General features: G+C 38.0%; 3 protein-coding genes across 3 annotated transcripts; all 3 read left to right on the top strand.

Moving 5' to 3' along the window:
- Positions 1 to 1,010: 1,010 nt before the first annotated feature.
- gpatch11 (G patch domain containing 11) lies at positions 1,011 to 3,496 on the top strand. Its single transcript, XM_083898103.1, has 8 exons — positions 1,011 to 1,097; positions 1,443 to 1,669; positions 1,783 to 1,824; positions 1,923 to 2,043; positions 2,115 to 2,205; positions 2,291 to 2,404; positions 3,188 to 3,269; positions 3,349 to 3,496. The coding sequence occupies exons 1-8, from the start codon at positions 1,048 to 1,050 to the stop codon at positions 3,402 to 3,404; spliced, it is 783 nt and encodes a 260-aa protein (XP_083754229.1). The 5' UTR covers positions 1,011 to 1,047; the 3' UTR covers positions 3,405 to 3,496.
- Positions 3,497 to 5,060: 1,564 nt separating this feature from the next.
- Positions 5,061 to 22,084, top strand: LOC310933805 (uncharacterized protein; the record flags this gene model as incomplete). Its single annotated transcript, XM_083897375.1, has 35 exons — positions 5,061 to 5,167; positions 6,188 to 6,314; positions 6,427 to 6,555; positions 6,738 to 6,784; positions 6,887 to 7,015; positions 7,132 to 7,264; positions 7,658 to 7,704; positions 7,798 to 7,861; positions 8,019 to 8,077; positions 8,169 to 8,288; positions 8,411 to 8,539; positions 8,810 to 9,014; positions 9,698 to 9,841; positions 10,117 to 10,215; positions 10,416 to 10,478; positions 10,563 to 10,708; positions 12,843 to 12,953; positions 14,508 to 14,634; positions 14,750 to 14,895; positions 14,986 to 15,109; positions 15,295 to 15,368; positions 15,475 to 15,603; positions 15,721 to 15,853; positions 16,968 to 17,032; positions 17,125 to 17,218; positions 18,012 to 18,043; positions 18,132 to 18,165; positions 18,250 to 18,305; positions 18,415 to 18,534; positions 18,649 to 18,765; positions 18,852 to 19,068; positions 19,162 to 19,302; positions 20,803 to 20,901; positions 21,101 to 21,163; positions 21,640 to 22,084. 35 exons carry the CDS (start codon positions 5,061 to 5,063, stop codon positions 21,766 to 21,768), a joined length of 3,759 nt encoding a protein of 1,252 aa, XP_083753501.1. The 3' UTR covers positions 21,769 to 22,084.
- Positions 22,085 to 23,144: 1,060 nt separating this feature from the next.
- LOC310933804 (interferon-induced, double-stranded RNA-activated protein kinase-like) lies at positions 23,145 to 26,583 on the top strand (the record flags this gene model as incomplete). Its single annotated transcript, XM_083897374.1, has 5 exons — positions 23,145 to 23,170; positions 24,691 to 24,810; positions 24,914 to 25,042; positions 25,115 to 25,319; positions 26,437 to 26,583. 5 exons carry the CDS (start codon positions 23,145 to 23,147, stop codon positions 26,581 to 26,583), a joined length of 627 nt encoding a protein of 208 aa, XP_083753500.1.
- Positions 26,584 to 27,370: the final 787 nt, after the last annotated feature.

The following is a 27,370-nucleotide window of genomic DNA, read 5'->3' as shown; positions in this document are numbered from 1 at the left end:
GACCTCTCAACACGGTGCTGTACTCCCTTGCCTCTGTAATGTTAGATGAGGGGATGTGCCAGCCTCGTCAGTACATGTATCTCATTAGTGTCCAATCACATTAGCTATGACTTGGAAAGAATTGTGATTGTACCAGTACTACCACTACCAGCACATTAAGCAGATAAAACAAAACAGGAAAAACCACCATAAATCTCAACAGTCAGCAATGAGGATATAGAAATTAAAAAATAAAATACACTTATGTGTTCAAGAGAGAAGGCAAGATGTTAAAATATATCGATCATCATCCGTTCCATTCATAGATGGTCGTTTAAAATACAGTCAAAAGTGGTATCAATTGGTCCGGTCTTATCGCTTACTTTGACTCTTAGTACGTGTGGATTGTAGCAAAGACATGTGTAATTATGAAGTCACAACCGCTCTCATGAAATAAAGCTAAACAGATTGGACACTTTGGTGTCCTGTGTTGACAGCAACCTCCCTCTACAGCTGTTCATCAGCAAGCTAGTTAGCAACCCAAGCTAGCCTTTTCCTACTAACAAGCTAAATTCGGGATATATATCGTCACCCAAACTGAGCGGGACCTGTCTAGCGTCACAGTTTTAATCATTCGGTCGTTCAAAAACATCACAGTAACGACACCTTCCTGCAATTTGTAACATAATTGTGGCCAAACTGTTCATCCTACCTGTTTCCGATAACCCGGGGCGAATGTGACGACGACGATCGGTGGTGTTACATTTAATTTCGTCCGGTCATAAAACAGTTAATATTTTTAAATAAAAATAAAAAGCAGAAAATGCGATTTTAATATGAAAACACACATATTGTACATTGCGTGTGTTTATTTTCACGTGCGCATTGGTGCACACAAAGCTCATAAGATTTTCTTTTTCCCGGTACGGAACTTCCGATATGTTGTACCTTGTAGCTACACGGAATTTATGTATGAACGAACCAAACATCGGTGAAGCGGTGCTCTACTGGACAGTTTTATGTATAGCTTTTGTTTTCTTTAATATTTCCTCCTGTGGTGGGGTCATAATGTCCGACGAGGAAGAGGATTATATGTCTGACGCTTTTCTCAATAAAATGTAAGTGTTTGTGTGTCTGTCGACCTCACTGGACATCACGGCGATGTCTAAATTGTTGTGTTGGGAAGTTGACGAATGTAGTTAATACCACCAAGTCATGGCCAAGACTAAGATAACGCTATAAAGGACCGAAACCGAGTCAAGTCCAATTAACCAAAAGTCAAGACCAGTGTACTATGTGCATAATGTCGGCCGGGCTCCATTTTACCTAAAATAATAGTGTTCTAAAATTGAACCAAGGAGTATTTTCCTGTGAAAATACACACATAGTTATTGCTACGAGACTAATATCACTGCTTACTTATACTAACCATTTTTTTTCTCCAATGTTCCTCTTTCTGTCAGACAAGATGTGAAGCCTGGAGTCAGCATGTCGAGGCGGGTAAAAGAGGCAATGAAGAAGGAGACCAAGCAAAAGGAGAAGAACATTCAGAACCGACAGAGGACCTACAAGGAGCAGGAACATGAAAGTCGTGAAGCAGCACTGCAGAGTTCAGTCAGCAGTGAGAACAAGGGATTTGCACTTTTGCAGAAAATGGGTTACAAAGCTGGTCAAGGCCTCGGGAAGAAAGGTAAGTTTTCCCTTTATCATCATAATCTTGATTCTTGTGTGATATGAAGATTGGTCTTTCTCAAACCTCAATTTATGTCCCCAAATCAAAGATATCATTGTTTATTTCTTCAGGAGCAGGAAGGGTTGATCCAATTCCTTTAAGCATCAAAACCGGTGAGCACTATGTTTTTTTGTTTGTTTGTTTGTTTTTTTAATGAAAGTGCATTCCAAAAAATGTCTTACCGTGCCCATTTCTGTGTATGCTGAATCAGACAGAGGTGGCATTGGAATGGAAGAGGTAAAGAAAAGAAAAGCTGAGGAGGAACTTGAACATTATCGACAGAAGGTTCGAGCCAAACAACAGAATGATACCCGATCTCTGGAAGATTTTAGGTGAGGTTTGCGGTTTTCAATGAGGCGTTTCATTGAATGTCTGTCTGTAATTTTGAGCGGTTTCTTTCCAGGTCAAGGGTGAGGACAGAGCGAGAGGACCGCAAGATCGAAGCAGATTTCAGAAAGAGTCAGCGAGCCTGTGAGCAACTTGACAGTCAGCAGGTTTGATGAATTGAACATCCAAGTGTACAACAGAAAAAATATTACTGCAGAGAGATCCAGATAATAGTTTTTCTTTTCATTTCAGAACATCACTGTCCCCAGAGAAGACTGGTACTGGCCAAAAGTAGAGGCTGAGGAAGATGAAGAGGAAGATGCTAACGAAGAGGAGAGTGAGGAAGAGGAGATTGCGGAATTAACGGTTAGTAATCAGTTTAATTTAAGATTATTATGTTTTCTATAATAATAATTACATTTAAACAATAACACATATTGGAACGTATACCATCGTATACCATCGTTATTCATTTTAGTGTGTCAGCAACATGCAGAGATTGAAAGTGTGTCTGCTTTTAATCGACCGTAAAAACATTATATACATTAAATATCTACTTAAAAGGTGTATGAGAGAGGGGGAAGGAGGGAGAGAGCGTTGGCTAACTCTAGCTGGAGTTCCCTGGGAGAAGTCACCACTGCCATTTCTGTCACAGTCCATCATCAACTTCCTCGTCTTTTTCAGCCGTTTATATTTTAACCCATCTCTGCTGTAGACCCTTGTTTTCTTCTCTTCTGGTTGAGACTATTTTGAGTGAGATTCCACTCAGGCATTTTTGGTCCAGTGTTCTTCAGTATTTCCAGCGCTTAGCATCCCTTGTATTGAACTGCGCAACCTGAAAAATTAAAATGTATTTTGGGAATTTTAATAGCTGCACCGATGTTATCAGTGAAGCCAGTATTTTTGATTTAACATGTGCCCTTAATCTCTGAGGACACACTGCAATAAATTCTATCTTTTAATATAATACATCTCCGATAGAACTATACATATTTAATGACCTTAGGGCAATAATTTGTATTTGCTAATATTTTTATCAGAGTGGCTGACCATTTTGCTGGTATATTATTTTGCACAGGCTAAAAAAAAGTCAGTGATCATTAATCCAGTTTAATATTAAATATATTTGGCACTGTTTCTCTGTTACAGGCATTTGACAAACTACAAATTTTGACATCCTATTTGAGAGGAGTCCATTTTTACTGCACATGGTGTGGGACCACCTATAATGGTAAGAGTGATAATAATATGGCTGTAGTCTTATTGCGTTTGCTGACATACTGACATTTTTATATTTTTCTGTTGTCTAGACGAAGATGACTTGTGCTCCAATTGTCCTGGGGATACAGCAGCAGACCACGAATGAATGCTGCAGTACTTTTCAGGCTCATTGTAACACGACATAGCAATCAGAATAGATGCAGGATGTACAGTATTACCATCCCATTTAAATTACGGTAGCTGTCCATCTCTGGAAGACCATCATGGTTTATGATGTTCAGGAGTTGCAGTCTTCATGATACTTTTTTTTAATATATATTTATGTTTTGAAATGTTGTTTTCATTAAATGTTTAAATACTTCTTCCTTGTTACTTTATTTAAATAGTTTTGCAGTACAATAAAATACTTTGGGTTTGAACTTTGATTAACAACTTACACCAGGGGTGTCAAACTCATTTTCACTGAGGGCCACATCAGCATAATGGTTACCCTCAAAGGGCCAGATGTAACTGTCATACAGAATAAATGGAACTAAATGTAACCGAATATAATGTAAAATAAAGGTAACTACTCTGTAACATATTGCTAAATAACTTTCTGTATTTATAACTCATTACATATTTTTATTTATTTTATTACATTTTTGTTGTGAAGTTAAAAAAACTGTTAAAAAATGAGTTAAAACGGTTAGAATAGTTATTCAATATATGAGAAATGTTCAAACACGTTGTTCAAAAATATGTATTACATCTATTTTGAAAATACTTTTTAAAAATACCTTTTTAGAAGCTTTATTTGTCATTGACCCGTATACAATGATACACTGATCTATTGGCAATGCCAGGCAGGTAACACAATCACCATGCATTGTGGGAAATGTAGTTTATGGTCAATGCACGCCTTAAAGCAGCATAGACCTATTTTAGCACAGATTTTTAAAACCAAATAATCACTCGCGGGCCACATAAAATGACATGGCGTGCCACCTCTGGCCCCCGGGCCTTGAGTTTGACACATGTGCCTCACACAATTTTGACTCAAACGTGTTTATTTGAGTCAAAATAAACAGCACGCTGAGAACACGAAAGAGAGAACATAAGAAGATGTTCATTCAGTGGGAGTATAAGGGAAGAGAGTATGGTAGATGTTTCGAAAAAGGCAAGTTTTGAGTAAAAAAAAGTAGATAATCTACAACCACAGAAAGAGAGGTTTTTAATCTGTTCATAAATATTTGGTGTTACAGCCCGGCTGCAACAAAACAGGGAGAGAGATGAGGTCTGTTGCAAAACAATGATTTTAAACCTGAAATTAAACCTAAATGGATCCCAGGTGTAGCTCATCTCCTTAATGACGACCCCGCCCCTAGGCCTGAAACACAGAAGACAACCCACTCTGCCCCACAGGGGGTCGTCGTCACAGTGGATATTTCAGGAAGAACTAATAATATATAATGATTAACGATATGACGCATGCTTGTATAAGGGAACAACGTACATTTTAAAATGTACGTCGTTTGCTTTGCGATACCACGGAATAGTATTGGGGCCACATGTACAACACACTTGAAAGAAAAAACGGCATTAATTCTGAGAATAAAGTCAGAATTCTGATTTTATTTTACAGGTGGCCCGAATACTCTTCCGTACAAACTCTTCCGTGACAACGAAACTGAAACTACAGTCCACTTGACACGCAGCGTCATTAGCTAGTCAACACTCAACAGGGAAAATGTATGTCGTGCTCTTTATGTCGTTTTTCTATGAAAACTGAGTTGACACTCCGACTGCTTGGTGAATTATAATGGCAACCGAAAACTGGATAGCTAAACTGACCGAACATGCTGTGCGGACACGACTGGAGCTGCGGTATGAGGTCGTTAGAGCTGATGGTCCTGACCACAACAAGACGTGAGTTTGAGCAGCCGTCAACGGGGCAACAACAAGACAGGCTCCCAACGAATGGGTGTCAGTACGGTTGGCGCGCACACACATACACACACATAAATAATACTTATGTTAACGGCAATATGACGTTAATAAAGGGATAAAATAAATAAGTCTGGGTGTGTTCGGTATTTGTGTTGACGTGGACTGTGACTCCCTCAGTCCCTGCCAGGCAGGCCAGGCTCACACTCTCACGGAAAACTTGGCTGTCAGCGCTGTGTAAACCAGGGCCTTGTTCAGGAAAAAAGAAAGAAATTATTTTTTTTTTGGCAGAAATTAAATATACCACCTGTAATTAAGTTTGTATACATGTATAATGACGATAAAGTAAAGTTTGTTTTTTGTACTTTAGGCTAGGGAAGTGGTTCACAAACCTTTAGGTGACTCAACATGGAGGAGCAATTATTTAATGTATTATTATTATTTTGTAATTTCTTAAATTTTTTATGCACCGGGTCAAAATTCCACAGTTTCACTCCGATCACATACCCACAGTAGAACAGTATTTCTGATTTACCTCCAAAGGGAGCTCAAGTACCACCGGTGGTACATGTACCAGAGTTTGAGAACATGGGGCTAGGGTCTTGCATTATGGAGGACGCCATGTTTCTATAGCAGGCCAGACCAACAGACCAGCTGGGTTGTGCATTTCATGTTTTGTAGCAGAAGCTTAATTTACAAAAGAAGAAGAATGAGATTCTTTCTGGAAAGCAAAGACTATTGTATTTCCATGATGTGCATTGCATGCAAACTGCAGTCTCACCATTAGATGGCACTAGTTTTTGCACAATTGACCTACTTTTCATGAAAATTAATTTCACGTTGAACAGAATAAATTATTTTCTACCAACATTCAAGTATGCTGACGAGGGTCTTAGTGGGCCCAACATTGTGTCAAGATAATAACTCAACTTTTGCAAATATTAATCAAATATGGTGCAGCATATTTACCTGTTTGACTACGGTCTTTCAATTTCTCCTCAGATTTACTGTAAGAGCAGTCTTGAATGGCAAGGAATATCCTGAAGGTGTTGGGCACAACAAGAAGGAAGCCAAACATAATGCAGCTAAAAATGCCATGGAAGCATTGTCAGAGAAGTCATCTGACTGTGTGAGAACTAATATACATCTTTATTTACCATCTGCATGTGACACGTTTTGTACTGCAAATGTAGACAGCCCCATGTCAGTCGGGCCTTGATGCATGTTTGTTTTCTCATCAGACTGAAAATGCAGAAGAAGTTCGCCCTGCACCAGTTCATCAGACAAGTATTCATAACTATGTAGAGGAAGCCAAGGAGGAAGCAGCAAAGACTGCATATCAAGAGATATTGGACAGTACAAGTACACATGTAAGCAATAATATTCACTGTCAATTCTACAAATACGTATTAAAGTCTTGAATAGTGCACTGAGGTGGTGAAGGAATTGTAATTGTAATAGTGTCATAAATGTTTGAGTAGATTTCGCAAATGTTGACCACACTCCAGCAGATGATTTATAATAAAATCATCCTTTTTTTATTGTTTTGAAGTCTGGAAATGAGCCATATGGTGGCACACCAATTCAGTCGGAAATCTGGTGAGAACAAACTGTCAATGAATGTTTTCACTTTGATACTCTTCTGAAATGTTTTCACTTGAAGTCTGATGTGTCTTGTATTTTTTTAAATTTGTATTTCAGTGACAAGATGAAACGCCTCAGTGTAAAAGGGGAAAATTTCATTGGAATCATCAACCAGTACTGCCAAATAACAAACTGGGCCCATGATTACATCTTAGTGGAAAGATGTGGTGAAGCACACAGTCCTCAGTGAGTACACTGAGAACAATATTTTTAAGCAGAGGAGACACTGTAAATAAAACTCTTAAGAGATAGTAGATGCAGCTAAACACGATAATCTGTATATTTCATTCATGTTTACACAGATTTTCCTACAAATTAGTGATCAACAACAAGGAATACTCAGTGGGAAAGGGTAATAACGTCAAGGAAGCCAAACAAAATGCAGCTCAGCAGGCCTGGGCTTTTCTCAAACCACAGCCTGACTGCGACAGCATGGTATTCATTCATTCATTCATTCATTCATTCATTCATTCATTCATTCATTCATTCATTCATTCATTCATTCAATATATTAATATAACTTATGCAATGTTAGCAGGCTCAGTTAATATTGGGCCAAAGGATTTGAATATGAACAACAACAAAAACATTATGTATTACGTCACAGAAAAATAAACCGTGAACTTTTGATGGGCATTCCGGCTCCTATTAGTGACCTAGGTCATTTGGCTCAGTTCACCAAGAAGATCCAGCTCTTCTTGGCTCTTCATTTTGTCATTCATACCTTTTATAATTCAGCCACATTTTGTACATTTACAGACCCATGTAATGCTCTGAAACCACACACATTTCTAGCAAATAGATCTGAACACTCTTTTGTCCATTTAGGCGTCCTCGTGGTCAGATGTGTCTGAAAGTGATGCACCAACTTCACTGTAAGTTTCCACAAGGATTCTGATTTTAAAGCAGGATGTAGCGCTTATTGGAAGTAAAGCTGAAGAATAATGTTTCTCAATGTTTTGTTATAGAGAATGTACTGAGCCATCAACACAAAACATGGAAATAGATTTATCAAACCCAGACAAGAATCAGGTCTGATTTTTTTTTTTTTTTTTTTTCATAATTAAGACAAGACTTGTAAATGTAAATCACCTTGTATTAAAGTATCTGTCTGATGTGTAAATGTAATCTTACCCCAAAAAGGTTTTGTTTCTTTATTTTTTAACTTTCTTTTATTTTATTCACTAAGGTTGCTGTGAAAAACGACATTATGGGAAATGGTGCGAGTAACACATTGACCCAATCAAGGTACGACAAAACTGCAATTTAATGCACTGATATTTCAATACTATTTATAGTCGTGTGTAAGGCATTTATGACTTTGTGTGTGAATCTACAGATTCAGATCAGAATTTGATTCCATAACGCGTCTTGGCAAAGGAGGCTTTGGTCGTGTCTACAAGGCGAGAGAAAAACTGGTCAACAAGTGTTATGCTGTGAAGGTTGTCCAGTTTAAAGAGTAAGTCAAGGACACAGTGTGTCTTTACAGTGCACAGTGTAGCATATAGTGTATCTGTTCAAGTACACCAACATTTCAGGAACAGATGTGTTACAAGAAATTTAATTTCAATGTTTGATCAGAAAAGCTTTGCGAGAAGTAACGGCATTATCAGTCCTTCATCACAACAACATTGTACGATACTTCAATTGCTGGATGGAGGATTCAGAGTACGAGGACGACACTTCTGTGGAGAGTTCCACCTCCTCTGAGTAAGTTTATTACACTCACATTACTGTATGTGTAGCGGCATGGATGTGTTTTGCTTGTCACTGGAGTTGTCTATCCGCATAAAATGTATGTACAAAGTCTGTGTCAGTGAAAGGATTAAATAAACACATTCAAACTGCAGTAACGGCTCCTTTTGGATTAAGTGCGTTGGACAGAACCCTGTGTTCCCCTCTCTGTGACTCCTTGGTTTGGATAGTCACAATAGTATGTATACTACAGGTTTATTATTTGACCATGTTTTTCTTTGTTAGGTCCATCAGTCATTCGTCACCAATGTACCTGTACATTAAGATGGAATTATGTGGCAACAGAACACTGGAAAGCTGGATAACAGAGAGGAATGAAAAACATCTGCAAGACTCCAAACGAAGAGAAGAAAGTCTCAACATCGCTCAACAAATAGTCAGTGGAGTCGAGTACATTCACTCCAAAAACCTCATCCACAGGGATCTAAAGGTAAGAAAAAGCTGTTTTTATGTTTTGGGCTTTACTCTCTGTATACAGGCTGTAGGAGCCATATATTGTATTTTCTGGGTTTATTCCTCCTGAACACCAGAGGTTGTAATGGTTAAGGCCGAGGCTGACCAGAAGAAATTTAAGTTCATGTCAGGTGTTTCTACCATCTGTACTCAGAAGACGTGTGTTGGATGGTTTAAAAACTGTATTGAAAACTGTATTGAAAGTAACATCGCAGATTGTGGACAGTGTGCAAATAAATGCATTTTGAGTATAAGTATAAGAAAGTGTTGGTATCAGTTTCTCCACAATCTACCAATTAGCAATCAGTAGAAAATGCTAATAAAATGGGACTTGGCCATTACAATTAGGCAAACATCATGTGCTTCATTTTATGTACTGCTTCGTGATGATGATGTGGATGAGTTCAGACTCTTGCTTTCACCATCAACATTGGTGATATTTCCTGGTCATTCAGGTTGGAGGTGGAAGAAAACTCCTACTGACGTCTCTTTCAATTACCTCTCAAATTTGTGACAGCAGTCTTTTCTTAAATTTGAATCTTGTCGTATTTTGAATGATTTTGTTTAAATATTTTTTCTCTGAAGAGAAAAATGGTGAGCAAACCATTCATTAATGTAAATTTAGTTGAAATGCTACTTTTTTTTCTTTTCAATGCATAGCCTTCCAACATCATGTTTGGACAGAATAAAGAAGTGACGATTGTGGACTTTGGCCTCGTCACCGCTGAGGCTGATGACAATGACAACAACCTGATGGAGAGAACTAAAAGAACAGGAACCAGATCCTACATGGCTCCAGAACAAGTGAGATGACCTTGCCTGCTTTCATTATGATTATCAACATTTTATGCTTTCTAGAAATGCATTCTTATTGTTTTATAGTTCATATTTCACCCTTATGTGATGATGCTAAACATCTAATATTTTCTCAAAACTAATCTATAACTCAACACACACATAGATATATATATATTTCAAATGCCTGTAAATGACTATATTTATGAATATATTAAGTATTAAATAAAATGTGATGGTTTAAGATGGCTTATTAATCGTCCATTTCTATTTTATTACACAAGCGTGGGAAAATCTATAACCAAAAGTTGGACATATTCGCGTTGGGGCTGATATACCTTGAACTCCTTTGGAAAGTCTCTACTGGCTCTGAAAGAGCAGCCGTGAGTTGTTCATGTTCATGTAATAAATATTATTAGAGTTTCTCACATGACTTGACATGATAAAGATACATCAGATAAAATATTTTTAAATACAGTGAACCAGCAAACACAACACTAGTATCAGATTTCTTTTTAGTCCCAGAATCATTTTCTAACATTTGCTAACATGTTTATCATCTATTTATTGCACAAACATGCAGCTCTTCACAGATGCCAGACAAAAGAAGTTCCCCACACAGTTTACATCAGATTTTTTGCAAGAGGTAAATGTTTTATTTATATTTTTTTTATATCTAACTTATATTTACTTTGGTCAGTTTTGTCTTCATTTTATTCATTTTTTGCAGCAACAAATAATCAAGTCAATGTTGCATGAGAAGCCAGAACGCCGACCTGAAGCTATTGCCCTGAAAACGGAGCTTGAAAAGTTGTCTTGCACACTCGGTGCCCAAAAAGATAGATCTTGGCAAACTGGAACTGATCGCACAAGATAGTTACACAAGCCCCAAGGCGTCCCACAAGGTTCAGTGCTCGGCCCCCTTGTCATCATCTACATGTTCTTTCATACACCATCATGGCCTCCATCTCCACTGTTATGCCAATGATACCCAGTTCTATTTCTGACATAAACTCTTGGATGCAAACTTACTTCCTCTTACTTAACAGTGACAAATCAGAAATGCTCACCATTGTAATGCATTTAATAATGTGATAACCGAATGTCTTATTTCTATGATTAAAAATATTGCTAGCAAATTATATTAGTAGTGGTAGTATGTTCTATCACCCGTGCTTCAGCACTGTGTTTTCATGATACAGCCTGTAATCATTTGGGGGACCGCATATGGCCCACGGGCCGCCAGTTTGACACCTCTGTGTCAGTAAGGCTTACTGTGATACCTACTCCTACACTCTATTGACACCAACCTCCTCACCCCACTCACCCGCCCTGATTGTTCTTGTAAAACACACAATTTTGAATGTGTATTTAATCTATCATCCTGCTGTAATTGCTTCTTATTGTCACTGTTTTAAATTACTGTTTTCTAATTCATAATGCAATTGGTGTTGGCTGCTTTTGTTTCTGTGGCTTTACCCTATGAAGTACTATATACTGTAAATGAAATAGATGAACATGAAATCAATTGTAATGTGTGTTTTAATGTAAAACTTCATTTTAAAAATCACATTTGCTCTAAATTGGTGGTCTTTGTTGAGTCCACTAATGTTCTGAATTATCAACCGTTGACACTTTTGGAAATGTATTCTGTGGCTTGCTCATGCATTTTAAGTGCAGTTACAGCTTCGGCTTGGCTTTAAATATCAAATGCAGGAATGACTTAGTATGGAGACAACTTGGCAGCCCTTTCTGCAGCCAGAAATCAACTGGAAAAAAAAACCATCTGAGTTGTTTGAATGGATCAGGATTTCAAAAATGACCACAAAACAAAGGTTATTAATAGTGTCCAAGCCAGAGATCAGATCCAAATCCAGCAGAGATGCTGTAAATAATATAGAAATTAAGTATTTGGCATGGAGTAAGTGTGCAGACTCTATTCCTTTTGAATCCAGAGAACCTTGAACATAGAGATAATCCAAAGAATATGGCTGAACAGAACACTTCTGTAGAATGAATGGTTCAAAATGAATTATTAATATTAGTCACGCGACAAGGAACCAAACATCTGAACTAATTGTGTGTTATAATATTACACTTCTGACTTCCAGTTATTCTTTGTTGTCATTGTCATTTACATTGTTATTCACCACATGAGGGCAGTATTGCCATATTATTTTTTTGCATTTCAGTTTGTAAAACAGTTCCCTTACTCTGCCTACATTCTTGTGTTTTTGGATTAGTTTTCCTATTTTAGACATGTTTTAGGCAACAAAACATGTTTTACAGTAGAAGCACGCTTGACCATTATAAGATATACAAGGGACAACATAAGACCATTCATTCAGTGGGAGCACACTCTTATAAATAAGGGTTCCAAAAGGGTCCTTCTACAAGGGCTGTGGTTCTACCTGGAACCATTTGCTTCTGAAAAATCCTTTCCCGAATAAAGGGTTTAAAATGGTTCTTGGTAACACTAAGCGTTCCAGGTGAAATCTTTACTAAAGGTTCTACCTGGAACCAAAAAGGGTTCTCCTATGAGGACAAGCCGAAGAACCTTACATATGGTTCTACTTAGCACTTTTATTTCTAAGAGTATATAAGGGAAGGGAGTATGGTAGTTGTTTTCCAGTTTAATACATTTATTTTTCTGCTAGGCCCAGTCACACAAATAATATCAAGGGAGCAGGTGAGAACTGAGATAGTGATTTCAAAAAAGTCAACTTCTGAGTCAAAAGTTATGAATCTACAACCACAAAGTGGGAGGTTCTTAATCTGTTCATAAATATGTGGATATTTCAGGAAGAACAAATTAACAATGTGAGTATTTGAAAGAAAAAAACAAGTAAAAATTCTGACTATATTAAATATGTCCCTAATACTCTTCCGTACATTACTTGAAAACGAAACTGAAACTACAGTGGGTCCAGTTGACACGCAGCGTCATTAGCTGGTCAACACGGAAAATGTACGCCGTGCTCTTTTTAATGAAAACTGAGTTGACATAAATTATAATGGCAACGGAAAACTGGATAGCTAAACTGAACGAATATGCTCAGCGGATACGACAGGTGCCGCGGTATGAGAACGTTCGAGCTGATGGTCCTGACCACATCAAGACGTGAGTTTGAGCAGCCGTCTTTACGACATCCATTCCATTACGCTAAAGAGGACAACAAACAAGACAGGCTCCCAATGAATGGGTGTCAGTATAGTTGGCTCACATCGACACTGACATACACATAAACAATACTTGTGTTAACGGCAATATGACGTTATTAAAGGGATAGTTCTCTCTTCTTTTTTTTAAAGTCTGGGTGTGTTAGGTATTTGTGTTGACACGGACTGTGTTGTGACTCCCCCGCTCCCTGTCTCGAATTAACAGGCAGAACAGGCACACACTCACTTAAACTTGATTTAACGGGTAAACCAGGGCCTTGTTCAGAAAAAAGAAAGAGCATTTTCTGCATATCCAGATTGAAACATATGGGCATGGTGGTCCAGTGTGCAACATTAAGAGGGTCTTTTTTTTGCAGAAAGTAATTAAGTTAGTATACATGTACAATGACTATAAAATAAAGTAAAGTTTGGTTTTCTTAGTGTACTTTAGTGCTAGGGCAGTGGTTCACTAAGTATGGAATTTTATTTGAGTAATTTCCAGGTCTGGATAAGTATGGAAAAATGTTAGTGTTGTTTCCAGACTATTATCTAACTTTCTAAAATGAAATGTAGTAATATATACAAATCAAAACATGTTACGAACGCAACATAGCCTACCTGTAGATGTCTAGCGATTCTCATTTATTTATTATTTTTTCATATGTGCCGTTGAGCCAGCCACCTATTGTCGCCCACGAAAGTGTCATGGGTCATGCAAGTTTTTCCGAGGGCTGGCTTCATGAAAAATGAGTGAAGGATTTTAAAACCATTTATTTACATAATAAGCATCTGACAATTGGTATTCAGATGTTTAATATTGACTGAAAAATCCCACCATAAGTCTGGAAAAGTATGGAATTTTGAAATGGAAAGTGTGCAGGAACTCTTTTTTAGGTGTTTCCTCTCAACATGGAGGAGCAATTATTTCATGTATTGTGATTATTTTGTCATTTGTTAAATTTCTGGTCAAAATTCCTCAGCTCCTCTCCGATCACATACCCACATTTTCCTCCAAGTACCTCCAAAGGGAGCTCAAGTACCACTGGTGCTACTTTAGTTCCAGAGTTTGAGAACCATGGGGCTAGGGTCTCACATTATGGAGGCTGCCATGTTTCTATAGCAGGCCGGACCGACAGACCAGCTGGGTTGTGCATTTCATGTTTTGTAGCAGAAGCTTAATTTACAAAAGAAAAAGAATGAGATTCTTACTGGAAAGCAAAGACTATTGTATTTCCATGACGTGCATTGCATGCAAACTGCAGTCTCAGCATTAGATTGCACTATTTCTTACACACTGGACCTATTCATTATCTACCGCGTTATTAAAATTAATTTCATGTTTAACAGGAAAATAATGTTAATACCAACATTCAAGTTTGCTGATGAGGGTCTTAGTGGGCCCAACATTGTATCAAGATAATAACTCAACTTTTACAGATATTAATCAAATATGGTGTTGAACTGTGTGTTAGCAGCATATTACCTGTTTGACTAACGTCTTACAATTTCTCCTCAGATTTACTGTAAGAGCAGTCTTGAATGGCAAGGAATATCCTGAAGGTGTTGGGCACAACAAGAAGGAAGCCAAACAGAACGCAGCTAAAAATGCCATGGAAGCATTGTCAGAGAAGTCATCTGACTGTGTGAGAACTAATATACCTCTTTATTTACCGTCTACATGTCACAAGTTTTTTATTGCAAATGTAGAAGACAGCCTCATGTCAGTCAGGCCTTGATGTATATTTGTTTTCTCATCAGACTGAAAATGTAGAAGTTCGCCCTGCACCAGTTCATCAGACAAGTATTCATAACTATGTATGTTGGCTTAATGAATATGGGAACAAGAACAAGGTGTTAATAACGGCTAAGGAGTCAGCCACACTGGATCTAAGTGGTGCTACTCAGTAAGACTCTAAAATGTATCCTTATTAGTGAATAATTCATTATTCACTAATTTAAAAAACAACATTGATAATATGTCTTTGTGACATTAGATGCTGTAGCTTTGTGGTTGGTGAAGAGGAATACCCTGCTGGCTATGGGAAAACAAAGAGGGAAGCCAAGGAGGAAGCAGCAAAGATTGCATATCAAGAGATATTGGACAGTACAAGTACACATGTAAGCAATAATATTCACTGTCAATTCTACAAATACTTATTAAAGTCTTGAAACATGCAGACTGAGGTGGTGAAGGAATTGTAATTGTAATGGTGTCATAAATGTTTGAGTATATTTTTCAAATGTTTACCACACTCCAGCAGATGATTTATACTAAAATCATTCTTTTTTTTATTGTTTTAAAGTCTGTAAATGAGCCATATGGTGGCACACCAAGTCGTCAAAAGGAGGAGTCTGAGCTAAATGTGTCCGAAATCTGGTGAGAACAAACTTTGTCAATGAATGTTTTTTCACTTTGATACTCTTCCGAAATGTTTTCACTTGAAGTCTGATGTGTCTTGTATTTTTTTAAATTTGTATTTCAGTGACAAGATGAAAAGCCTCAGTGTAGAAGGGGAAAATTTCATTGGACTCATCAACCAGTACTGCCAAAAAACAAAGTGGGCCCATGATTACATCTTAGTGGAAAGATGTGGTGAAGCACACAGTCCTCAGTGAGTACAACTGAGAACAATATTTTTAAGCAGAGGAGAATTTGTGAATAAAACTCTGAAGAGATACTAGATACAGCTAAACACAATAAACTGTATATTTCATTCATGTTTACACAGATTTTCCTACAAATTAGTGATCAACAACGAGGAATACTCAGTGGGAAAGGGTAAGAACGTCAAGGAAGCCAAACAAAATGCAGCTCAGCAGGCCTGGGCTGTTCTCAAACCACAGCCCGACTGTGACAGCAAGGTATTCATTCATTCATTCATTCATTCATTCATTCATTCATTCAATGTTAGAAGGCTCATTTAATATTGCTCCAAAGTATTTGAATATGAAAAACAACAAAAACATTACGTATTACGCTTTCAAACATATCAGAAGAAATAACCAATGCCTCATATTAAAACGTTTATATGCACAGTTTAATCGAGCTGGCGGTCTTAGCTCGACTGAGTCAGATAATGAAACACCTTGCCGAGTCCGAGTATACATGCGGAGGAGAAAATCGATGTATTGGCCTTGTACGTCCGACTCCGTCTCTGTAGGTGGTGCTGTTTCTCAGTATAAGTTAGTGTGTATTGAATCAGCTTCCTGTTAACATTTACATCACAGAAAAATAAACAGTTAACTCCTGATGGGCATTTTGGGCACCTAATGCACAGTTCTGCGCCATACGACAGCTCAATCTTGCAAATTCTGCATTCTGCCGTTGTGTATTTACAGTTATTAAAATGCATCAAAATGCTTCTTCTTTTCCTACTGTCGCTCATCTTCATCTTCATTGCGCTTGAACATTGGGAGCCGGCTCTTTGAATCACGTTCACGACTGACACATCACTACAGTGAATTGTGAGATTGATCGTGCTGTGGTTCTGTAAGTTTTGCACCTGCTGTACATGTTAATCGTGATACAAATTAGATCAAGCATGGCTCTCGTGGTTGCTGTGTTGTCCGAAGAAAGACGCCACCACCGTATGATCCGGGAGAGCTTGGAGATTTTAGTGCATGTGCAGAAGGACAAGTCCGACTCCAGTCCGATTAAACGTATACATGCAGGAGTAATCAGCCTGTGACTCGCATTGTCAAGGTTTGTTAGTCCGACTAAGGGCAGCTCAATTTTAGTCAGACTAACATGTTTACATGAAGTTAAGAAAACCAAATCGTTGTCTTAGTCTGACTAAAATCTGACTTTTAACTTGCATGTAAATAACTTATATATCTCGGTCCCTAAAAAGCATTATACTTAACCCTAACCATAGCTGAGTGTGAAAAAATATTGTCAAGAATGTGAGCTGTGGTCTCTAAAAAGTTCTGGAACATGGCACTGTGCACCAATCAAACATTTCCTTAATGCTCACAGGTACCTTTCTTGTCAGCTGTGTCTGATGGGGAACCAACTCGCCTGCCCACACTGCCGAACACACCGTAAGAACAAAAACACATTTGATACCAAGAAACCCCACCTTGGATTTAATGTTCACACTGTTGTTATAATGTGTGTCACTGTCATCCCAAAGGGAGTCCGATAATGCACAATCAAAAAGCAAGCCAACAGCTACTACAGGTGACTCAGCTGTTTTCACCACTTCGTTGACCCCTCCCAAGAATCAGGTCTGTAATGTATCATGGATATTCAAGTTTGTAATGTTTAGGCTGATGAACAGATAACCGTATGTACTTACAGTATACTAGGGATGCAACGGTGTTCGGTATTTTACCGAACCGTTCGGTACACCCTGTTGCAAACAACGGTATTTCAGAGACATGAGCGCACTTCAGCGCCAATCAGCGCGAGTAAACAAGACTCTGAAAAAAGGAAGTTTGAAGCTGCACTGTCATACGGTGTATTTCTAGTTGTAGTTTCTGTGAGTGGGTTAACATAAGTTAGTGTGTATTGAATCAGCTTCCTGTTAACATTTACATCACAGAAAAATAAACAGTGAACTCCTGATGGGCATTTCCGGCACCTATAAAAACCGAACCGCTGGATGCACAGTTCTGCGCCATACGACAGCTCAATCTTGCAAATTCTGCATTCTGCCTTTGTGTATTCACAGTTATTAAAATTCATCAAAATGCTTCTTCTTTTCCTACTGTCGCTCATCTTCATCTTCATTGCGCTTGAACGTTGGGAGCCGGCTCTTTGAGTTTATTTTTATTGGATATCACTAAACTGTGCTAATCTGTGCTTTTTTCAATGTAATATTGCCTTTGCTAGTCTGAGTAGTTTTATATTAAGATATCGAAACCATACCGATACCATGGCCCCAAAACCGTGATACATACCGAACCGTGGAGAAACTGTACGGTTGCATCCCTACAGTATACATATACCAGGTCGCTTTAATTCACTTTTAAATCACGTTGACTTACTTACTCTCTTTTCCCACCTTCCATTATAAAGGATCAAAGTCCTGATGTAAGGCCCAGAATAAGGTGAGGCACTGGCTGCAAAGCTGCAGTACATGCTCTAGCTGATGTTGTTGCTCATATACTGTATATTCTTGTTTTTTTGCCACGTCAGACTTGCAGCAAATTTTGACAGGCGCAGCATGGAGGTAGATTAAAAAGATATAAAGTGACATTTTATTTTATGGTTGTTTTTTATATATCTATATCATGGCTTCATTCTATTGATTAAGGATATGCCCAATTTCAAGAGAGGGGAAGGAACACTTCTTTCTCAATCAAGCTCAAGGTATGGAAAACTTAAATATGAAATTGCATTGTATTTTATATTTTCACCTGTTTAATCTCAACATTACTGTCATGGAGTTTTTATTATGGTTACATTTTGTTTTTCTCAGATTTAAATCAGATTTTGACTGTATAGAGGATCTTGGCCAGGGAGCCTTTGGTTATGTCTACAAGGCAAGAGAAAAACTGCTGGACAAGAACTATGCTGTAAAGATAGTTCGCTACAAAGAGTGAGTCTTTATTTTCTTTATTGCATAGGGACTGTATGAGAAGAAAACACAGATGCAGTCGAAAATATTTGTTTAATATTTACTATGCTCTGTTCTTGCACTCTGTTGGATCAGAAAAACTCTAAGAGAGGTGGCGACATTATCAGATCTCCATCACCCCAATATTGTTCGATACTACAAATGCTGGATGGAGGATTCAGGGTATCAAATGGACAGTAGCAGTGCTTTACAGTAAGTCCTGCCCACTTAAAAACATGAAAGCACTACTGTATATTGCTTTTTTTTTTTTTTGTTAAAGAGTTTGTCTTACTTTCCAGCTCAACAGGGAGTTCATCTGACAAGCACCTCTGTATTCAGATGGAGTTGTGTAACACCAAAACACTTAGAGTGTGGATAGATGAGAAAAATGCTGACAAGGTGCAAATGTCTTTGTGTGACTTCAAGAGAAGAGAAGAGAGACTAACTGTTGTTCAGCAACTAGCCAATGGAGTCGAGTACATTCACTCCAAGAAGTTCATCCACAGAGACCTGAAGGTGAGAAAAAGGGGATAAAACACAACACTTATTGCATCAAGTCATTGCTGGAGCTACATTTAAGAGATGTGTGTAATTGCTTCTTCCCCTTAGCCAGCCAACATCTTGTTTGGGAAGGATGATGAAGTGAAGATTGGAGACTTTGGACTGGTCACTGCTGAGAATGATGATGCTGAGAACCTCATTGAGAGAACAGAATACAAGGGAACCCCATCTTATATGGCCCCTGAGCAGGTGAGATGGTCTACATCAGGGGTCACCAACCTTTTTGAGACAGAGAGCTACCTTAAGGGTAAAGAATAATATGGAGGGCTACCACATTAACATTTTTTTTTGTTTACCATTTAAATGATGAATATTATGCATTCGACTGCATACACATTCATTCCAGTGCTTACTCCTAACGATAACCAGTTTTTATAAACAATATCAAAGATATTTTACTGAGCGATCATATGGATACATGCAAGTGAGGTGAAGTGGAGTGAGCCCGCGGGCACCGTATTGGCTGCCTGCTGGCTACCAGGTGCCCGCGGGCACCACGTTGGTGACCCCTGGTCTACATGGACATTTAAGAGGCAGCGGACAATGTTTGTGTCCGTAGTAGGTCTTGTTTGGCAATCAGTTTTAATGTGACAAGCTTAAGCCAAAAGTTGTCTATTGCTAATTTAACTTCAGTGTCATACTTGTCTTGGGTGACATTTAAGATTCCTCGTTGAGATTGTTGCAAGCACTGGTACTATGGAGACTAATATTCCATTCAAACCTGGTATTAAGATCAGTCTTGAGTGAACTAATCCTAAGTGGACAGCTCTATTTACAGGTCTGAATGCACCCAGTGTGTCCTGAATGCATCGTCAGATCCAGTCAAAAAAAATAACCTTGAGATGAATTGAAGACCATCCTTCTGACACGCTGCAGTTTCCAAATGAGCTGAACATACTTTTGCAGTAATCGTTTAATCTAATGGTTAAAATCTTATTTCATATTACAGTAGCAGAAGGTGAGCGATAAATTCAGCTCCTTTTATTGTCTCCCTGTCACTTACATGCATGTTAAAAGTCTGATTTTAGTCAGACTAAGACAATAATTTGTTTTTCTTAATGTCATGTAAACAAGTTAGTCCAACTAAAATCGAGCTAGTCTTAGTCTGACTAACATACCTGGATAATGCAATTCATAGTCCGATTACTCCCTCATGTATTCGCTTAGTTGGACTGGAGACTGGCGTTCTATGCATGCACACAAAATTTCCTTCCCGGTCTTTGACCCAGAAGAAGAAGAGAAGATTTATGCTTTAGAACCACTGTGTGATCCATCTCACGTCCATCTCGCATTCGCTGTTTTTTTTTCTTTGACGTAAAGATCAACAGGAAACTGATTCAATACGCGCTCGCTTATAGAGAAAAACAGCAACACCTACGGAGGCGGAGTCTGATACTCAGACTCGGCATGTAGTCCAATTGACTCAGTCAGACTACGGCCTTAGCTTGTTTAAACCGTATATGTAAATGTACTGACTGTGACCCATCTGTACAGCCAGACTAGTTCAAAATTTGACCTCTTAAACTGTATATTGGTTGCTGATGTGAGATCCAATCACATGCATGTTCATGCCAGGTGTAAACAATCATATTTATAGTTGTCCATTTAGGATGAGCTCTCTCAGGATGTTATTACAAGGCCTGAACATGGTCTAAGACTCGCTTTCTAACTTTGTCTTATTAACAACAGAAGAGCAGAAGCACCTATGACCGAAAAGTGGACATATTTGCTTCGGGGTTGATATATTTCGAACTTCTGTGGAACTTCAGTGGTAAGGACAAACAACAGGTGAGTTTTATGAAATTTAATGAATGCTCATTTTATGAATTCACGAACATCTGTACTGTGAACTTTAAAGTAAGACTTAAAAAGAAATGTTAGCAACAGGCCCCTAAGATGCACTGTATTGTCCATTCTGCAGCAAATTTAGCTAAAATGGTGTTTATCTGCTACTCTGTCCTTATTTTTCAATTTTGGCGAATTCCAGATTTGGGACGATGCCAGAAACCAGAGACTTCCTCAAGACTTTTCTCATGAATTTCCCCAGGAGGTACGCACCTAGGATTTGTGTCTACTTACTTCTGCTTACTCACTCACTAGCTTGTGTGGAGTAGAGTTCTCTTCTGAAACTTTGTGTTTTCTACCCTACACCAACCTGTTTGCAAGCATTTCACTTTGCTAGCACAATGTTTCTGTTGCCTCCGCCTGTCTTGACATCACTAAAGCAAATCACTTCCTGTGTACAGCGTGGTAATGTTGCCAAGCAACAGATGATCAAACACAACTGTAGAAATACATAGAGAGTGTTGGCTGGTTTAAATATATCATTTATTTATGTTGATTTATTTTTGATTGTTATTGTTGTAGATTGATTTTATTTTTCACACTATGTTTTAAGAGTTCATCTCATTGCATGTAATATGTATACGTATACTGAATTAAGGGGAATGAGATTCAATCACACTGGTGGTATTTATTTATATTGTGGAGATTTTAACATATTTATTCTTCTTTCTTTTGCTGCAGAGTCAAATGATAAAGTCAATGCTGTGTTTCCAACCAGAAGAGCGACCCGAGGCTAGTAAACTGAAGAAGGACTTAGAAGAGTACAATCACAGGCTTAAAAATATGTGTGATGAAAGACAGACTGTCTAGTCTTTACAAGCAAACACTAAAAACAACTGAAAAAGAAAAATAATCACAAGGGTCATTTTTAACAGGAGTCATTTGTCATAATATTTGGACTGGAGTTGTCTGTTAGATAAGCAGTGTCTTTTTAAATATCTTATCATGAACTGTATGTGGGGCCAGCATGTAGCTTGTGGTGAGTTATTGCAGTATTTCTGTACCATTATTCATTAATCATGTCATGTCACTGTTTTTTTAAATGTGTTTGAAACTAATGGATTGAGTAGTTGCGTCTATAAATGGCTGTATTTGACAAAATGTCAAGTGACAGATTCTAAATTGTCTGGGCATGCACTCAACAGGCGGTGTTGTTGGAGTAGCACTGGGTTAATAACAATAAATCTGGACATTTACTCAGTATGACCTGACTCTGTTCCTGTTACTTTATTAATCATAATCCATTCCTCACTACAGCAGCATGTTGGAGCCAGCTACGCTACGCTGACACTAACTATGGTCAATTTAGTCTCCTGTTAAACCAAAATGTGCATGTTTTTGGACAGTGACTGGAACACACGTGTCTATGTTGTTGCCATTAAGCTCTGGAATATTCTCACATAGTGGACAGGATATTTTTAAATCCATTAATCTTGACGCAGTCTGAATATATGGTGCTGTTTGTCTAATATTGCTTTTGTATAGCTAATCTCCTGCTGTTTTAATGATCTATATAAATAAACATGATTCTTAAGTGGGGGGGAGGGGGTCTAGTGATCCCCAGGGGCCCATGGCTCACTGCCAGGGTGTACATGACAAGTTTCTGGGTTAATCCATTAAAATGATCAAGATGTACAGTACATGTGCCTACATTTATGCTTTTTTCAAACGTCTTCAGAGTAAAACAGTTAGTGAATTGGGGAATTTGAGTTTTCAAACAACATATATAGTGAAATTATATTGGGGAATATACGTGAAGGAACCATATAAAAAATTATGATGACCAGTGAAGTAGTTATGTTTTATATCAGATGGAGTACTCTTGACCATCTTGTCAATTTTTTTTATTTAATTGTTTGATAATAAGTTAGTTACCCCGCATGCAACTTTATCACTAGCTGGAATAAACCTTTAGAACTAAGTCGCTTAATGAGTTAATTAGGTGTAATAACCCTTAACTTGATAATGCACTTCCAGGAATGCACTGAGAAACTGCAAATCATTTAATATATATATATGTATATAATTTCTTTTGAATAATTTGATTATTTTGTGTATGTTTTGTCTTTTTTTGTTTTAGTTAATCTAACTGCATGTTAAACTCTTACTTTAATGCGTTGTGAAAAAAAGGTAGAAACTGCAGTCTCTGGTACATCCAAGTCGTTAGGTGGCGCTGTTTTGTATCCATGTCTGGATACATCGAAAAGTACAGGTATGAAAAAAAAAGCGGGAAAAGTGAGTAGGGAAGTAGTGACTCAGTGTAAACAGCATTGAGAGGAGACAGAAGAAGGAATCACTTGTGTGGCTGAACTTTTTTTTGTGACAGGAGTTTTAACTTGGTTTCATTTATAATGGATGGAAATAAAAACTGCGTATCACGACTCAACGAGTCACGCTCTGTGCTGTCATATCAGGACCTGGGCTGTGATGGACCAGACCATGACGAGGTGTAAGTATTATTCATGGACTATATCTGCGACACATACCATCACTGATTAATACTTTGAAACATGTTCCTGGAGGGAAACAAACATGTGTAATAAATTACGTTCGATCACTTTTTAATCAAAATCCAATAATCATATACAGTATTTTCCGTTCATTTGAAAAAAGAAAGCTGTGTTGTCAATCAGGATGAACCGATCCATCCGATTCCTGGATACCGACACTATTCCGACATGGATGCTGTGTTTGTTTTAATAGTATTATCATCATCATTGTTGATTTTATATAAGGCTTTGATAAAGTCCTTTATAGAGGCGAGTATGATACGTGCGACTTTTACGACGTTTACAGCGACACAAACACACAGCTGTGAGCAGAGCAGCGCGCGCACACAAAGTCACAGACACATAACCGCGGGAACATATTCTCAGCAGGGGATGCTGAGAAAAAAACCCTCAGCTGTGTGCTTAACTCACAACTCACTACATTGATTAACAGATATAGGATGTATAATGCACAAAACCACCCAGAAAATGATAACGTAAACACAGAACAGAACAGAGAACACATATCAACATTTTTCAACGTTTTCTGACATTTTATGGATCGATAAAATAATAAGCAGAATAATCAATTTTTAAAATAATTGTACTGAAAACTTAAAGAGCAGTTATTCATGAGAAGTTTACAATTAAATAAAATGGAAAAGCAGATTGAATCTGCTGAATCTGTCAAGAAAGCTAATGTGTCGGCACAGAGCTTGGTGTGTCTGAAAGTAATGCACCAACTTATTACAGCTTATTGTATAAAGCTGAAGGATGATAATAATATTTAATGCTGAAGGATAATGATGTTTCTCGATGTTTTGTTAAAGAGAATCTACAGAGACATCGATACAAATCATGGAAACTGATGAAGATTACAGTGATTCTGTAATGGATATGTCAAACTCAGACATGGAAAATCAGGTCTGGTTTTATTTTTTTCAAGACTTCATGTAAATGTAATACCAATAAGCAATTGTAAATCACCTTGTATTAAAGCATCTGTCTAATGTGTAAATGTAATCTTACCCCATCTTACCCTTGTTTGTTTTAAAATGTTTAACTTTCATTTATTTTTTTCACTAAGGTTGCTGTGAAAAACAACATTATGGGAAATGGTGTGAGTAACACATCGACCCAATCGAGGTACATCAAAACGGCAATTTAATGCGCTGATATTTCAATACTATTTATAGTCGTGTGCGAGGCATTTATGTGTCTTTGTCTGTTTGTGAATCTACAGATTCAGATCAGAATTTGACTCCATAACGCATCTTGGCAGTGGAGGCTTTGGTTCTCTCCACAAGGCGAGAGAAAAACGGGTGGACACTTATTATGCTGTGAAGGTTGTCCAGTTTACAGAGTAAGTCAAATACACGGTGCGACTTTATAGTGTGTGTGTTCAAGTGCACCAATATTTCAAGAACAGATGTGTTACAAAAAATTCCATTTAAATGTTTGATCAGAAAAGCTTTGCGAGAGGTAACGGCATTATCAAACCTTCAACACGACAACATTGTACGATACTTCAATTGCTGGGAGGAGGATTTAGAGTACCAGGACGACACTTCTGTGGAGCGTTCCACCTCTTTTGAGTAAGTTTAAAACACTCATATTACTGTACTTATACGGCAGGTTTATTATTTGACCACGTTTTTCTTTGTTAGGTCCGTCAGTCATTCATCACCAATGTACCTGTACATTAAGATGGAATTATGTGACACCAGAACACTGGAAAGCTGGATAACAGAGAGGAATGAAAAACATCTGCAAGACTCCAAACGAAGAGAAGAAAGTCTAAACATCGCTCTACAAATAGTCAGTGGAGTCGAGTACATTCACTCCAAAAAACTCATCCACAGGGATCTAAAGGTAAGAAAAAGCTGTTTTTATGTTTTGGGCTTTACTCTCTGTATACAGGCTGTAGGAGCCATATATTCATTTGTATTTTCTGGTTTTATTCCTCTTGAACATCAGGGGTTGTAATGGTAGGCCGAGGCTGACCAGAAGAAATTTAAGTTCATGTCACTGATCACAGGTGTTTCTATTGTCTCTGCTCGGAAGACCTGTGTTGGATGGTTTTAAAACTGTATGGAATCATCACAGAGTGCGGACAGTGTGCATTTAAATGCATTTTGAGTTAAAGTATAATAAAGTTTCGGTATCAGTTGATCCGAGTTACACGTCTGAACAATCTACCAATTAGTAATCAGTAGAAAATGCTAATAAAATGGGACTTGGCCTCTACAATTTGACTTTGGCTGCTGACTCCGGACTATTATCCATCCTCATCCTCCTCGATCGGAGTGCGGCCTTAGACACAATCTCCCATACCACCCTCCTCGACAGACTAGCATCTATTGGCATCTCAGAGTGGTTTAAATCCTATCTCTCTGGCCGCACTCATTTCATCCAGTTGAAAATCTTCACATCCCAACCATCTCCCCTCTCCTCTGGTGTTCCCCAAAGCTCTGTACTTGGCTCCATCCTGTTCATCATCTATCTCCTCCCCCTTGGTCAGATCTTCCGTAAATTCAATATCCACTTCCACTGTTATGCAGACGACACCCAGCTCTACCTTTCTTCCAAACCCACCTCTACCTTCCCGCTCTCCTCCTTCTGTAACTGTTTACAAGAAATCAAAACCTGGTTCTCTTCCAATTTGCTGAAACTCAACAGTGACAAAACCGAGGTTCTCTTCATAGGTTCCAAATCCACTCTCACCAACACTCCAAGTTTCACCATCCCCATCGATAACTCCTCTGTTTTCCCCTCCCTACAGGTTAAGAGTCTGGTTGTCGTCCTTGATGGCACTCTCTCATTCCAAACACACGTCTATTACACTACTGGGTCAGCCTACTACCATCTACGCAACATCAACCGTCTTCGCCCATCACTTTCAATAACCCCCAAATTTCTGACAGCAGTCAGCTGCTTTTACAATTAATGTTAATTTGTTTTAAATGCTTTTCTTCTTTTCAATGCATAGCCTTCCAACATCATGTTTGGACAGAATAAAGTGAAGATTGTGGACTTTGGCCTCGTCACCGCTGAGGCTGATGACAATGACAACCTGATGGAGAGAACTAAAAGTACAGGAACCATATCCTACATGGCTCCAGAACAAGTGAGATGACCTTGCATGCTTTTATTATGATTATTATACTATGCTTTCTAGAAATGGATTCTTATCTTTTAATACTTCATATTTCACCCTTATGTGAGGATGCTAAACATTTAATCTTGTGTCTAAAACTCAACACACACATAAAATATAGATTTTTATATAAATTTCAAATGTCGGTAAATGACTTTATTTATGAATATATGAAGTATTATATAAAATATGATGACATCCCTATAAAAAAGAGTAACTTATTAATCTTGCATTTCTATTTTATTACACAAGCGTGGGAAGATCTATGACCACAAGGTGGACATATTCGCGTTGGGGCTGATATACCTTGAACTCCTTTGGAAAGTCTCCACTGGCTCTGAAAGAGCAGCCGTGAGTCGTTCATGTACATATCATAAATATTATTAAAGTTTCTCACATGACTTTATAAAGATACATCAGATACAGTATTTTTAAATACAGTAAACCAGCCGACTCAACACCAGTATCAGATTTCTTTTCAGTCTCAGAAGCATTTTTGACGCTAATCCTGTATTTACTGCACAAACACGCAGATCTTCATGGATGCCAGAGGAAAGAAGTTTCCCTCACAGTTTACATCAGATTTTTTTGTTGAGGTAAATGTTCAGATTGTTTTTTTTATATCTAACTTATATTTACTTTGGTCAGTTTTGTCTTCATTTGTATTAATTTTTTTGCAGCACGAAATAGTCGAGTCAATGTTGTCAATGAAGCCAGAACTCCGACCTGAAGCTGTTGCCCTGAAAACGGATCTTGAAAGGTTCTC

The sequence above is a fragment of the Microchirus variegatus genome (genome assembly GCF_963457635.1).
Source record: "Microchirus variegatus genome assembly, chromosome: 11".
NCBI classification, from domain to species: domain Eukaryota; kingdom Metazoa; phylum Chordata; class Actinopteri; order Pleuronectiformes; family Soleidae; genus Microchirus; species Microchirus variegatus.
This window is presented reverse-complemented; position numbering and strand designations above follow the sequence as displayed.